Genomic DNA, 15,481 nt, shown 5'->3' with positions numbered 1-15,481 from the left:
GAGTTTCAAAAAGTTCATCACCTCTGCTCTAAACCATAAAGCCTTGACAAGGCTAAATTCCTCTGTCAGCTTTCAGTCCAGGGCTGCACAAGTTGCTGTCCCTCATGGCTGAAGACCGCCCCATGCCCCCGGAGCTCTGTGGATGTAAATATTTCAGACAGAAGCAACCCATGACCTGCCTGCCTTTCTCTTTCCCCTTCACAGAAATTGGTCTCAAGGTCAACACTGAGGCGCCAGAAAAAAGACAGCGCCAAAGATGGCACCAGTGTGGCTAACGTCTCGGCAAGCAGGCTCAAGATTGAGGATTTAATATTCATCCGGGTTCTGGGAAAGGGCAGTTTTGGAAAGGTAAGGGATCCTGTGGACGTTGGAAGCTGCTTTGGCATCCCACCAGCAACAGCGCTGCGGAGAACATCAGAAGAGCCCTGCTGGATCAGACCAAGGGTCCGTCTAGTCCAGCACTCTGTTCACACAGTGGCCAAACAACTGTCCACAATCAGGACACGGTGCAACAGCACCCTCCCGCCCATGTTCCCCAGCAACTGGTGCACACAGGCACACAGGCCTCGGATACTGGAGGTTGCACTTAGCCATCAGGGCTAGTAGCTATCAATAGCTTTTTCCTCCAGGAATTTATCCACCCCCCTTTTAAAGCCATCCAAATGGGTGGCCGTCACCACCTCTTGTGGTAGTGAATTCCATAGTTTAACTCTGCACTGTGTGACGGATTTCCTTTTATCTGTCCGGAAACTCCCACCAATCAGCTTCATGGGATGACCCCATAGGGTTCCAGTATTATGGGAGAGGGAGAAAAAAAATGTCTCCCTTTCCATATTCTCTGCACCACCCATCATTTTGTTACACCTCTAACATGTCTCCCCTTAGCCTCCTTTTTTCCAAGCTGAACAATCCCAGCTGTTTTCACCTTCCCTCATAGGGGAGATGCTCTAGCCCAGCCTTCCTCAACCTGGGGCGCTCCAGATGTGTTGGACTGCATCTCCCAGAATGCCCCAGAATGCTGGCTGGGGCATTCTGGGAGTTGTAGTCCAACACATCTGGAGCGCCCCAGGTTGAGGAAGGCTGGGCTAGCCCCTTGATTGTTTTAGTTGCCTCTTTCTGCACTTTTTCCAGCTCTGCAATATCTTATTTTTAGGTGTGGTGACCAGAGCTGTACACAGTATTCTAAGTGTGGTCGCACCGTAGATATGTATATAAAGGCAATATGATACTGGCAGTTTTATTTTCAATTCCTTTTCTAATCGAGCCAAGACAGCTGGGTGTCTTGTTGTAGGAAGGTGTCGCCGGCTTGTGGAGTTGAAGCAAGACGTTGGGTTGCCTGGGGTGGAAAATCAACATGCACCCTCCTCCCAGTCATTAGCATGGGGTGCAACCCACTGGGAAGACCTTCTGGGAGAGCCCCATCCAAGCGAATGAGATCTATGCAGAACGAGCTCTCCTTCATTCCAGTGAGGTGTGTGGGAGAGAAGGTCGTGGTGGGATTTGCCCAGGCTCAAGACCAGAGCTGAGCCCCTTGTGGCTCTCCAGATGTTGCGGCATTGCAACACCCATCATCCCTCACCATTGGGTAGGGCTGATGGGAGTTGTAGTCTAACACCAGTGGCCCATTTCTCTCTCTCTCTCTAGCTAGCTTAGTGGTAAAGCATGGGATTTGCCCTACATATTGCTGTTGTTCTCACTGTTGTTGCTGCTATTATTATTATTATTATTATTATTATTATTATTATTATTATTATTATTTAATAATTAATGTAATTTTACGAGGATCCCAAGTCAGCTTTCATAGTCATCCTCCTCTCCATTTTATCTTCACAACAACCCTGTGAGGTAGGTTAGGCTGACAGTCACCCAGTGAGCTTCATGGAAGAGTGGGGACTAGAACCCCGATCTCCCGAGTCCCAGTCCGACACTCTAACCCCTACACCACACTGGCTGTCCTGGTTCTTGATACAATCCGTGGCCCACAGTTCTGATTCGGTCACATCCAAGCACAGTTAAGGAACTTTGTGGGTGAAGCACTTTCTTCTTTTTTCTCTCTCTGCCTCGGTTTCTCTTCCCCAGGTTTTAGCACAAGGAGAAAAAAAAAGTCTTTCCACTTTCTCCATTCCATGTATACGTTTATAAACTCCTAGTGTTTCCGCCTCACCCCATTTCCTCTTTTCCCTAAACTAAAAATCTCGTCCCTTGGCATGTTCAGGTGATGCTGGCGAAAACCAAAGAGACGGGCTATCTCTATGCCATCAAAGTGCTGAAGAAAGACGTGATTCTGCAAGATGACGACGTGGAATGCACCCTGACGGAGAAGCGGATCCTGGCCCTGGCAAGGAACCATCCCTTTCTCACACAGCTCTTCTGCTGCTTTCAGACCCCTGTAAGTACACGCCGTGGCTTCAGCAGCGTTACGGACGCAAAGTTCCTCCCGACGTTTATATATATAGACGTAGGCCATAGCCAGACCTAAGGTTTATCCCTGGATCGTCCAGGGGTCAAACCTGTTCATCTAGGTGACACACAGGGGATCCAGTGCTCAGGCAGAGGCGAACCCTGGATGATTCCAGGATAAACCTTAGGTCTAGCTGTGGCCATAGATGCTCACATACATGTACTATATTTCCCTTTCTTGTAAAGTAGCCATTTTAGATTGTAAAACCTTCAGATATTTCTCTTTCTGGACTTCTAGCTGCCAATTCTGTGAGAAAGGAACGTCGGTCAAGGCCAGCGCCAGGGGTCGGCATGGCTGGGCAGCTGTTGGGGCACCACAGGCTCAGAAGGGGCCACCTACTCCAAGACCCTGCTGACACTGTGGCTCAGACACATTTCCCAGGCAGACGGCAGTGCTTCTGCGGCCTCTCATTCCACGCCACTCCAGCCCTCCGCCGTCTCAGCTTACTCCAAATGCAACGCCCAACGAGACGTCAGTGACAGGTTGGCGTTGAATTTGGTGTCATCTGGGATAACTGGGGGCCAACATCGGGTGGAGCCGAGTGGAGCCCACTGGGGCAGCCATCCTTTTATCCCAGCAGCCTGAATGGGAGCTGAGGTGGTACTCAGTTTCACTTCCATTCAAAAGTACCGCAACTGCCGACTCAGGGGGGGAAAAACGTGAGCCGAAGTCTGCCTGGTTGGTGAGTGACAAGGTGGGTGTCACAACCCGTTCGCCTTGAGACTCCTTTTCACCTATTGCTTTAAACCAGCCTTCCTCAACCTGGGGCGCTCCAGATGTGTTGGACTGCACCTCCCAGTTTTGGAGTGTCACTGTTCTAGGAGGTTTTAGTAATAAAGGAATCCAGCAAGGAAAAGACTCTGAAGTTATTGCCTGGTAGTCTAGGGGCAAGTGGCAGGCTGAGCAGGTAAGCTCACCCGTATGGTCCCTATGCTTGAGGGATACCACATGGACAAAGAAGGCCGTAGGAACTTGCTGGCCCCCCGCTGAAGGGGAAAGTGCGCTCTCACTCCACCAGAGGAGGGGCCACTGCTACAGCTTTTGAAAGAGGTATTGCCATACCGGACCTCTGCAAAGCGGATACCTGGTCGACACCTCTGACTTTTGCCAGTCACTACTGTCTGGACATCAGAGCGCGTAGAGACTGTGCCTTGTCTTATCGGCAATCCGTTGAATTTTCATCCATCACCTGACACCACCCACCTCCGGGTAGTCAGCTTGTTATTCGCCCATATGTGTGATGCACAGAGACCACGAAGAAGAAAGACAGGTTGCTTACCTGTAACGGTAGTTCTTCGAGTGGTCATCTGTGCAGTCACACAACCCTCCCACCGTCCAGAGTCTTTTCCTTGCTGGATTCCTTTATTACTGAAACCTCCTAGAACAGTGACACACCAAACTCCCTCAGCAAGGCCCACACCACCAACTGGAAGAAACAGAGGCTCCGCCCAGGCCTTCGATGAGGACCTGGGGACTAGCTGCTACGGGCCTCTTAAAGGTACATACATCCACATATCACCCCCCCCTTCTCCATAAAAACAATAACTTTTGTTCAATTAAATCTTAACATGTCAATCTTCGCTCTTCACTACGTTCTGGGAGTTGTAGTCCAACACATCTGGAGCGCCCCAGGTTGAGGAAGTGAATGGGAGCTGAGGTGGTACTCAGTTTCATTTCCATTCAAAAGTACCGCAGCTGCCGACTCAGGGGGGAAAAAACGTGAGCCGAAGTCTGCCTGGTTGGTGAGTGACAAGGTGGGTGTCACAACGCGCTCGCCTTGAGACTCCTTTTTACCTATTGCTTTAAACCAGCCTTCCTCAAACTGGGGCGCTCCAGATGTGTTGGACTGCACCTCCCAGAATGCCCCAGCCAGCCGAGCTGGCTGGGGCATTCTGGGAGTTGTAGTCCAACACATCTGGAGCGCCCCAGGTTGAGGAAGGCTGCTTTAAACGATCCCAACCATGAGCACGGTCGGCATACGGCTGCCCGCTCTGTGGATTATGTTTCCTTTCTCTGACCACCTCTGGGCATCACCTTTTACTCTCCCACTGGTTCTGTGATTCTCTGTCCCCTCTTGGGTCCCACAGACACCAGCGTGGCACTTTGTACACCTTTTATTCAATTCTACTTTACCGTTGCCACCATGTAAAACAGTACCTTACCTCAGATACTTAAAGAATCCAATCCAGGGTGAAACAAAATAACTTTTATTTAACAAGAAGTAAGTTCACGCATTTTATCAAGCCTATAGTTTCATTTGTTTCAGTACTTAGTTGTTACAATAAAGATGTATTGTATCCTTGCCTACTCTACCCTCTAAAGTCCTAATCTCACTCCTCCTGCTCCCTCTTATTCCCAAAAGAATAAAATGCAGACCCTACACTGATCTATCCTCTACAGCAGACTGACCCTGATTCTCTCCAACTACTAACTGACTTTAACTCTCACTCCCCTTCACACACTCAAATCCAACATCCAATCAGCAATCATTCCAACATTCCAACATTCCATCCACTCTCTCCCCCTCCCAACAGAATTAACTACTTACCAGCCTTATCATACGAAGTCTAAACAGCATTTACATAACAGATAAATGGCATGAAACAGTGAAACATCACAGTGGACGAGAGCAGACATTTGGTGACGAAGGTGGGGCCATTTGGTGACAGAGATGGCAGAAAGAAGAGAAGAGAAGAGAAAAGGAAGGAAGGGAAGGGAAGAGAAAAAAAGAATGAATAAATGGTGGCGTCGCCAGTGGCGCAACTTACTGGAGTTGAAGTCATGACGTATCGGCTGAAGATCAAAAATGTATCCTGCGCATAGATCATGTGCACTTATACCTGTGTGGGCCTCAGTCCCTGGATCTCTGCACTTCCAACCTGAGATGTCGGTTGTGTCACCACCTCCTGGTAAATGGTGTCTTCACGCGAGACAGATTTCCTTCCTAACTTCACTTGGTGTAGGGAATTAGACATGCCCTGTGTGTGTACCCACACGTCTGATGAATACACCTTTTCCTGTGTGCAGTGATACCGTAGGTTTTCACTATCGTCATGGCATCCTGTGATGTATACACCCAGCAAAAGAGGCATGCATGCATTCATCCCGTATTATTGTGCACACACAACGTCCTACGCAGAAGCGATGTCCGTGTAAGACATCACAAGAAATGTTGTGGCACCTGAAAAACTAACACATTTCTTCAGGCATAAGCTTTTGTGGACACTTGTCCACTTCATCAGAAATTGTGTTTTCCGGGCTTTAATGAGAGTGACCGCTAGGTGGCAGGCAGTGCAAGTGAAACGTGCAAGAACCATGAGTCACGTGGGCCCTTTTTAATCCCAGAAAAGGTTAACTGAGGAAACTCAGAAGCAGCTGTTCCTCCATTGGATGTCTGGCAAAGAACAGGATGCTGAGTTCTCCCTGCTTGTTTTATATTTTCTCACAAGTCCTTCAATGAAGCATGTGCACCCAGTTTCTTAGGGAGCGTTTCAAATTTTTGGCAGCGAGCCGGAGAGGCCAACATGTCCCATCATCCTCGATTTCCCTCATTTCATGCTATTCACAATTCCGCAGTGCCCCTTATTTTTCTCACTCTGTCCTGCCTGCCAGCCGAGCATAGGAAAGCGAAGAAGATGGTTCTTTTATGAGGAGATTTCCTCCAAGCCTGCTTTCAGCTTTTCATTTTGGTTTTGTGTCACACACATAATTTTCGTCTTGACATAACCGACCCCATAGCGTTACCAGCAAAAGACTGGGAAAATAACCTGTCTGGCTGCTGTTCTTATTTTCAAGCTAGTTGCCAGAAAAACGAAGGACAGCGGCATATTTATTTTTTGCCTCCCTTTCCTGTTATTGCGTATTTAATTATTAAATCATAATTTAATCAGTTCTTTCTTTATTTACAGAATTTTTAATCTACTCCTCAGCCAAAAAAAAAAATCTAAAAAGACATGGCACACAAGGAAAAATGAAAGGGGAGGGAAGAGGAAAAAAATAAGTAGACTGTCAAAAGAGCTGGCTGAATTGCACTGCTTTCCCTCTCAGTTCCTGGGGTCAAAGGCAGTCCAACTGGAGCAGGCCCTGGTTTTCCCTTTGCCCACTGTTGTCTCCCCCATTTCTTTCCCAAGGGCAGGTGATGCCCCTCCAAAGATCAAATTTACACGGGACTCTATGTGTAACATTTTATTTCTTTTTAATCAAAGAAATATAATATTTATTTTTATTATATTTATTTATTTATTTATTTATTTATATAGCACCATCAATGTACATGGTGCTGTACAGAGTAAAACAGTAAATAGCAAGACCCTGCTGCATAGGCTTACATTCTAATAAAACCATAATAAAACAATAAGGAGGGGAAGAGAATGCAAACAGGCACAGGGTAGGGTAAACAGGCACTGGGTAGGGTAAAACTAACAGTATAAAGTCAGAACAAAATCAAGTTTTAAAAGCTTTAGGAAAAAGAAAAGTTTTTAGCTGAGCTTTAAAAGCTGCGGTTGAACTTGTAGTTCTCAAATGTTCTGGAAGAGAGTTCCAGGCATAAGGGGCAGCAGAAGAAAATGGATGAAGCCGAGCAAGGGAAGTAGAGACCCTTGGGCAGGCGAGAAACATGGCATCAAAGGAGCGAAGAGCACGAGCGGGGCGATAGTGTGAGATGAGAGAGGAGAGATAGGAAGGAGCTAGACAGTGAAAAGCTTTGTAGGTCAACAGGAGAAGTTTATATTGGATTCTGAAGTGAATTGGAAGCCAATGAAGAGATTTCAGAAGTGGAGTTACATGGTCAGTGTGGCGAGCCAAGAAGATGATCTTAGCAGCAGAGTGGTGAACAGAAACCAACGGACTGATGTGAGAAGAAGGAAGGCCAGTGAGAAGAAGGTTGCAGTAGTCTAACCGAGAAATAACCAATGCATGAACAAGCATCTTGGCAGAAGAGACAGACAAAAATGATCGAATCCTGGCAATATTATACAGGAAAAAACGACAGGATTTAGCTACTGCCCCGATATGAGGAATAAAGGAGAGCGAGGAATCAAATATAAAGCCAAGACTACGAGCTTTCTTGAATGGAGTAAGTGTAACATTATTGACAGTAAGAGAGAATGAGAGATGAGGAGAAGGTTTAGGAGGAAAAACAAGCAATTCAGTCTTTGCCATGTTAAGTTTCAAACGACAATGAAGCAACCAAGCTGAGATATCTGAAAGACATGCTGAGATACGATCGTGAACATCTATTTATTTAATGATTTTACATGCCACCCTATAACAAAAAGTTCCCAAAGTGGCTTGCACAATAAAATAGGTTAAAAAAGGAAATGCCAACACACTCTTATAAAATATCTTGTGGTTCCAGATTTCTCAGGATAATAATAATAATAATAATAATAATAATAATAATAATAATAATAATAATAATAATAATTTATTTGTTACCTGCCTCTCCCTCTGGATCGAGGCGGGGTACAACACAAATACAAACACCATAAAATACATATAACTAATTAAAACATTTAAAACTAATACATTATTAAAAGCAGACAATTATTAAAAGGCATTTTAAAATTCAACTGGGTAGGCCTGCCGGAAGAGATCAGTCTTTATCCCATATTTCCCTTTAATAATATATAATATACAACACTCTTGGTCTAAATACTTTATCCTTTGCCATTTTAATGTAGCTTGCAAAAAGGTGGTTATTTTAGGCTGAAATCCTGTGTCCCATTCAATTTGATGAGACTTATTTCTATTTCATATAATTTTTTTAAATTTCGGTTTTAAAGTACAATCCTTCGCCCGACTACAATACCAATTACACTTCCTCATTTTATCTCATATAGGCTGGGTTCACACAACACACTAACCCACCCAGTGTGGGTTGTTGTTGAACCGTGGATTATCGTGTCATCTGAAAGCAGTGCTTTTTCCACTGGGTGGGTTAGTGTGGTGTCTGAAGGCAGCGTGCTTTCTGCAGGGTTGCTCTTTAACCATGCAGTGTGGCTTGATAACCAGCCTGGACAACCCAACCACAAGCCGTGGGTTCTCAAGGTGGCTTGTTTGAGAAAAATAAACCACTCTGCACGGTTAACAAGCTACTCTTTGGAAAACGTGCTGCATTCAGACCACACGATAACCCATAGTGAGTTAACACGTTGTGTGAACCCAGCCATATAAAATATCTCAAGCTGCTAAATCTTCTGACCTAACTCAGTTCCAATTATTAGTGAACAACCTCCGGCTATTATAAAATATCTGAGTGGAATTCAGTCTTCCCTCCCTTAAAAGCTTGTAGCTTGTTATTTTTATTCATCGCCACAAAGGTCCAAATCTTCTTTTCCCACTGTGCAAGGGACAGTAAATATAGCGTTTGTCAAACTTTTGCTAGGAGAATCCCTGCAGCTGTTAACATCTAACTCAGCAGCGACACTAAGGCCATAGCTAGACCTAAGGTTTATCCCTGGATCGTCCAGGGGTCAAACCTGTTCATCTAGGTGACACACAGGGGATGCAGTGCTCAGGCAGGGGCGAACCCTGGATGATCCCAGGATAAACCTTAGGTCTAGCTGTGGCCGAAGTCTCTGGGGATCTGGTCTTTAAGATCACCCTGGAGTACAGTAGCTGATGTCTGTTGTTGACTCACAGTCTGTAATGTCTTTAATGCCATTTATTATCTTCTTTCAATGGTCATTAACTAGACCGCAGTGCCACCATGTATGGGCAAAAGTGACTTCGCTTTAAACATGTATAAGATTGCACTGTTAACCAGCCTTTTGCTTTCACATACCGTTAGCAACCCTTCTTTTGTTAAAAAAAGTTTCTGAACGCAGTTTCAAAGAAAGTCCAAAAACGAGTCTAGGAATGAATAGCAAATATAAAATTACTTGAGCAGCTCTTACGATGGTATAGGCTGGTGTCTCTGGTTTCAGCGGGGTTGTGATATTTATTTATTTTATTTATTTATTGCATTGATATCCCTCATTTTTTTTTCTCCTTAAAGAACCTAAGGTGTCTTACATAATCTTCCTCCTCTCCATTTTATCGTCACAACAACAACAACCCTGTGGAGTAGCTTGGGCTGAGAGTCTGTGATGACCAGCCAAAAGTCACCCAGTGAGCTTAATGGCTGAGTGGGGTCTAGAACCTGGACCTCCCAACTCCCAGTCCAACACTCTAAGCACTATGCCACACTGGGTTTCACTGATTCCATTCTGGATTTCAGTCAGAAGGAGCCAGAACTTTAAAAAAAACTATCCAAGGTGCTGAACCCCATCTTCAAATGGTTTAGAGTTCTGGCTGCTTCTGACTGAAACCTAGAATGGGATCACAGCCCCACCAAAATTGGAGCCACCAGCCTCCACTGGTTATAGGGCTTCTCTGAGGCTCAGTGAGGGAGCCCCTGGATTGCACACAGAAGGTCTAAAGTTCGATTCCTGGCGCCTCCAGAAAGGACCGGGAAAATCCCCTGGAAAGGAACACAGGAAGTTGCCTTGTAATGAGCCAGACCAAAGGTCCATCTAACCCAGTATTGTCAACACTGACTGGCAGCCGGGGCTCGAACCTGAGACCTTTTTACATGCAAAGCAGGGGCTCTACCGCTGAGCAAGATGGACCGATGTCCATGTGGGGAACATGTGTCCCTCCAGATGTTGTTGGACTTCTCCAGTTCCCATTATCTAGGGTGACCATATGAATAGGAGGACAGGGCTCCTGTATCTTTAACAGTTACATAGAAAAAGGGAATTTAAGCAGGTGTCATTTGTATGTGTGCAGCACCTGGTGAAATCCCCTCTTCATCACAACAGTTAAAGCTATGGGGGTCCTGCCCCCTTTTGTATCTGGTCAATAGGGAGAAAGCAGCAGCCAGGCACCTCTCCACCGTGCCTGAGTCCAGCTCCAGCTGAGAGCCCCCTCCCTTCTGCCACCAACTGTCTCTGGAGAGGCCACCAGTGAGGGAGGAAGCAGCAGCCAGGCACCTTTCCACCGTGCCTGGGTCCAGCTCCAGCTGAGAGCCCCCTCACTCCTGCTGTCAACTGTCTCTGGAGAGGCCACCAGTGAGGGAGAAAGCAGCAGCCAGGCACCTCTCCACCGTGCCTGGGTCCAGCTCCAGCTGAGAGCCCCCTCCCTCCTGCCACCAACTGTCTCTGCAGAGGCCACCAGTGAGGGAGGAAGCAGCAGCCAGGCACCTCTCCACCGTGCCTGGGTCCAGCTCCAGCTGAGAGCCCCCTCCCTCCTGCCACCAACTGTCTCTGGAGAGGCCACCAGTGAGGGAGGAAGCAGCAGCCAGGCACCTCTCCACCGTGCCTGGGTCCAGCTCCAGCTGAGAGCCCCCTCCCTCCTGCTGTCAACTGTCTCTGCAGAGGCCACCAATGAGGGAGGAAGCAGCAGCCAGGCACCTCTCCACCGTGCCTGGGTCCAGCTCCGGCTGAGAGTCCCCTCCCTCCTGCTGTCAACTGTCTCTGCAGAGGCCACCAGTGAGGGAGGAAGCAGCAGCCAGGCACCTCTCCACCGTGCCTGGGTCCAGCTCCAGCTGAGAGCCCCCTCCCTCCTGCTGTCAACTGTCTCTGCAGAGGCCACCAATGAGGGAGGAAGCAGCAGCCAGGCACCTCTCCACCGTGCCTGGGTCCAGCTCCAGCTGAGAGCCCCCTCCCTCCTGCTACCAACTGTAACTGCTGAACTTTCCAACTAAGATTGTAGTGCCTGAGTTTGCTTTCCTTTTCCCCCTCCTCCTCCTCCCTCCCAATCCCCTTTCCTTTTGTGTCATGTCTTTTAGATTGTAAGCCTGTGGGCAGGGACTGTCAAGAAATACTTTTGTAAGCCGCCATGAGAGCCTTTTTTGGCTGAATGGCGGCATAAAAAAATCCTTAAATAAATAAATAAATAAATAAATAAATAAATAAGGCAGGGTTCCTGCAGCTTTAACTGTGGTGATGAAGAGAGAATTTCACCAGGTGCTACATGCGTACAAATGACACCTGCTCAAATCACCCTTTCTACGCAACTGCTAAAGATACAAGAGCCCTGTTCTCCTTTTCATATGGTCACCCTACATTATCTCACTGGCTGTGCTCGGTTGGGCTGAAAGGCATATCAGTGGCCACACCTTGCCCACCCTTTTGCACTAAGCTTTGGGGCTGAGCGAGGAATTGAGCCAGGTCTACCAGGTCACAGCTAGACCTAAGGTTTATCCTGGGATCATCCAGGGTTCGCGTTTGCCTGAGCACTGGATCCCCTGTGTGTCACCTAGATGAACAGGTTTGACCCCTGGACGATCCAGGGATAAACCTTAGGTCTAGCTGTGGTCCCACACTTCAGCGCGGTGGCTCATACTGACACTGGAAGCGGCATCCCTGCGTGTTGCCTTAGGGAAATGAGAGGGAGAGAGAAAGCCACAATGATCTACCAGCAAAAGGGGGGTGGATTTCTTGACATCAGCTAGCCTCCTATGAACCATATAAATCGTTCTAGTTTCTCCTCCTCTTTTGCTCATTTACAGTAAATCTTTTGCTCTGTGGCTTCTTTTTTCTAGTGGTGGTGGTTGAGGGCTTTTCGATTCTAACCCAGAATATTGTGCAATGGGATTTTCTCGGAGTGGGTGCCATGCCTGCCTGTTCTTTTGACCCCACGGCTTCCTGTTTGCTCCAGCTTTTATTTATCACATGGCCAGCTCCGGCGAGATCACACATTCTGTGCGTGTTCTGAGCATGAACACACTCACAAATTCCTCACTAGGGATAACCCAGGAAGGCTAAATTGCATTCCCGGCATCATTTATTAATTCATTTAAAGTCTCTTTAGCCTGCTCTTTAGACAAAAAGCCCCCCTGCCCAAGTGACTTACATGCAATCAGTAAAACAAGACAGTCCCTAACTGCAGGCTTGCAGTCTAAAAAGAGACGACACGCAAGAAAAGGGACATGGGAAGGGAAGAGGAAAAAATAATTAAGGAGTCTAAAGGTGCAATCCTATCTTCGCATGTTTAGACAGAAAAAAGTCTGGCTACCTGGGGAATATTGGGAGTTGTAGGACTTTCCCCGCTCTCTAAACATGCATAGGATCGTGCCCTAAGTCACATATACCTAGCAATGTTGCCTAACTGCATATATTTGTGAATGCTTCCAAATTTACTTTATTTGTCATTTTCAGGAGCTCATGGTGGCATGTATGCAGCCACCATTGTATCCTCACAACAGCCCTGTGAGGTAGGTTAGGTTGAGAGAGAGACAGAGCAATTGGCCCAAAGTCAACCAATGAGATTTGTGGCTGATTTGAACTTTGATCTCCCTAGGTCTAGTCCAAGTCTCTAACCACTACACCACCTTGCCTATTCGGTTTCTTTTATTTGCCTTTTTGCTTCTACTATATGCAGAGGTAAAGAGCTATTCAAGTCACAAAAACCCTGTTCACTCACCACAGGAAGCCACTTGCATGCCCACATAGGCAGCCATGAGTCCTAGAAACTTAATTTTTTAAAAAAAAACATGAGGAGGTGCTGGCTGGGAGATGCTGGGAATTGTAGTCCAACACACCTGGAGAGCACTAGGTTGTGGAAGGCTGGAATAATGGAAAATAAAACATCAATGAAGTTTGGTGAGCATTTGTTTCTTCACTTGGGCCTGTAATGCCCAGGAAAGGACAAATAGACAAAGGGCAGATTCTCAAGATTCTTTGGAGAAGTGAAGCCTGTTGCAATGATGATGAAGACAGAAGTAATATAAGAGAGAGAGAGAGAGAGAGAGAGAGAGAGAGAGAGAGAGATGGCTTCATTGTAATTTTGAAACTGAATTGATGGACATTTGTACCAGTAAATCATCTTTTCCTCTCTCCCATGCTTCAGATGGGCTGTCAGGTTTAATTTTTTTTTTAAAAAAAAAATTAAGAGTGCCTCATAAATATCCCATTTATTCCTCACATTTTTTTTGAAAATGGAAAGCTTTTGTATTTTTTAAGTGCGAAATTGCTGTACAGATTTGGGAGTAGGAAGTTTCTGGGTACACAGGAGCTAGCCAGTCAGTGCTGTGCACAGCCATTGTCTTCTGTAAATTTGCAGGATCATCCTCCACTTCCTAAAAGCGTAATTTCCAAGTGCAGTTAAGGAGGCGACCCTAAACAGAAAAATGTCATCCAACTCCCAGCATTTGCCCAGGTAGCCATAGCTGGCTGTGGAATGCTGGGAATTGACTTTCTATCTAAGCATGCGTTGGACTGCATCCTAAAAAACACTTCCATGGAGGCTTCTACTGCCACTTCTGTTGAAAGGACCACAATCAGACAGCTGTTGTATGCAAATCCTTGAGATAAACTATAACCTTGAGCCTGCAATGGGAACACTTCCTCCAGGCGATTTCAAATGTCTGTGATGTATTTTTAGGTCGGTGGGCCAAAGGGCAGAACTTTGCCACTTCACGTTTCAACTAGCGGAATAAATCGCTCGCCTCACCCTGTTTATTTTTGAGGAGTGGTGGATAAACTAAGCGCCCAGCTCATCACAAGCTGTTTGACCTCCCTCTCTGGCTGTTCAGGCACCAGCCATGAGATAAGGAATTCCTGGCTGCCTTCCTTTCTTCACTTTCCAGACAATAATAATAATAATTTCATAGAATCATAGAATAGCAGAGTTGGAAGGGACCTACAAGGCCATTGAGTCCAACCCCCTGCTCAATGCAGGAATCCACCCTAAAGCATCCCTGACAGAGGGTTGTCCAGCTGCCTCTTGAATGCCACTAGTGTGGGAGAGCCCACAACCTCCCTAGGTAACTGATTCCACCTTCGCACTGCTCTAACAGTCAGGAAGTTTTTCCTGATGTCCAGCTGGAATCTGGCTTCCTGTCACTTGAGCCCGTTATTCCGTGTCCTGCACTCTGGGGGGATTGAGAAGAGATCCTGGCCCTCCTCTGTGTGACAACCTTTTAAGTATTTGAAGAGTGCTATCATGTCTCCCCTCCATCTTCTCTTCTCCAGGCTAAACATGCCCAGTTCTTTCAGTCTCTCTTCATAGGGCTTTGTTTCCAGACCCCTGATCATCCTGGTTGCCCTCCTCTGAACACGCTCCAGCTTATCTGCGTCCTTCTTGAATTGTGGAGCCCAGAACTGGACGCAATACTCTAGATGAGACCTAACCAGGGCCAAATAGAGAGGAACCAGTACCTCCCGTGATTTGGAAGCTATACTTCTATTAATGCAGCCCAAAATAGCATTTGCCTTTCTTGCAGGCATATCGCACTGCAAGAAAGGCAAATGTTATTTAATATTATTTTATAATATTAATAATATTAATAACAACAGCAGTTTTAGACTCATGGGTTTATCTCAGAACTGAATGCAAAAGCAGAAGCTGTTCTCAAAGGCCCCAGTAAAGAAAGTTTTTAAATCAGAGGTAGAGAATAAATGAGAGGTCAGTCAATCAACCACCTTTATTTACAGTCAACAGATCATAAGTACAACATGTTAAATATACACATATTAATCAAATGAGAGATACAGAATCATTCAGGAACTGAACAGTAAAGTTGTCTCTATAAGAAGTATGATGAAGCAATCATAAGTGGTCTAATGAGGATAGGGTTGCCATACGTCCCGGAAAACCGGGAATGTCAAGGTTTCCAAGCATTTCCAAAATGTCCCGGCCAGTCAGTCAAGAATCCCGGATTCCAGGTCCAGCCAGCTGGCGAAATTCCAACCTCCGAAATGGTGCCTTGAGCCTACTCAGTGGAGTGTAAGTCTCCATACTGAAGTCTCCTCTAGCTTTTGAGAACTAGTGGAGAAATTTAATTTAGTGTCATTTTCCCCCTGTTTGTTTGCTTGAACTGTTATTTGCCTATTATTTATTTGCAGGTGCTTAAGTACTTTAGGATGCAATCCTATGCATACTTATTTGGGAATAAGCCCTATTTAACTTAATAGGATTTGTTTCTGAGTAGACACACATAGGAATGCAGTGTTACATAACTAAAGAAGAGAAGAGAAGATTGAGGGGAGACATGAGAGCACTCTTCAAATACTTGGAAGGTTGTCACACAGAGGA

General features: G+C 46.2%; 1 protein-coding gene across 1 annotated transcript in view; it reads left to right on the top strand.

Annotated features, from left to right (window-relative positions):
- Nucleotides 1-15,481, top strand: part of PRKCH (protein kinase C eta) — a 154,772-nt gene that overhangs the window by 79,985 nt on the left and 59,306 nt on the right. The window contains exons 8-9 of the mRNA XM_063118234.1: nt 205-348; nt 2,216-2,389. Of these exons, the coding sequence (XP_062974304.1) occupies nt 205-348; nt 2,216-2,389 (318 nt within the window). The remainder of the gene's footprint in view (nt 1-204; nt 349-2,215; nt 2,390-15,481) is intronic.

Source organism: Elgaria multicarinata, chromosome 2 (genome assembly GCF_023053635.1).
Source record: "Elgaria multicarinata webbii isolate HBS135686 ecotype San Diego chromosome 2, rElgMul1.1.pri, whole genome shotgun sequence".
NCBI classification, from domain to species: Eukaryota; Metazoa; Chordata; class Lepidosauria; order Squamata; family Anguidae; genus Elgaria; species Elgaria multicarinata.
This window is presented reverse-complemented; position numbering and strand designations above follow the sequence as displayed.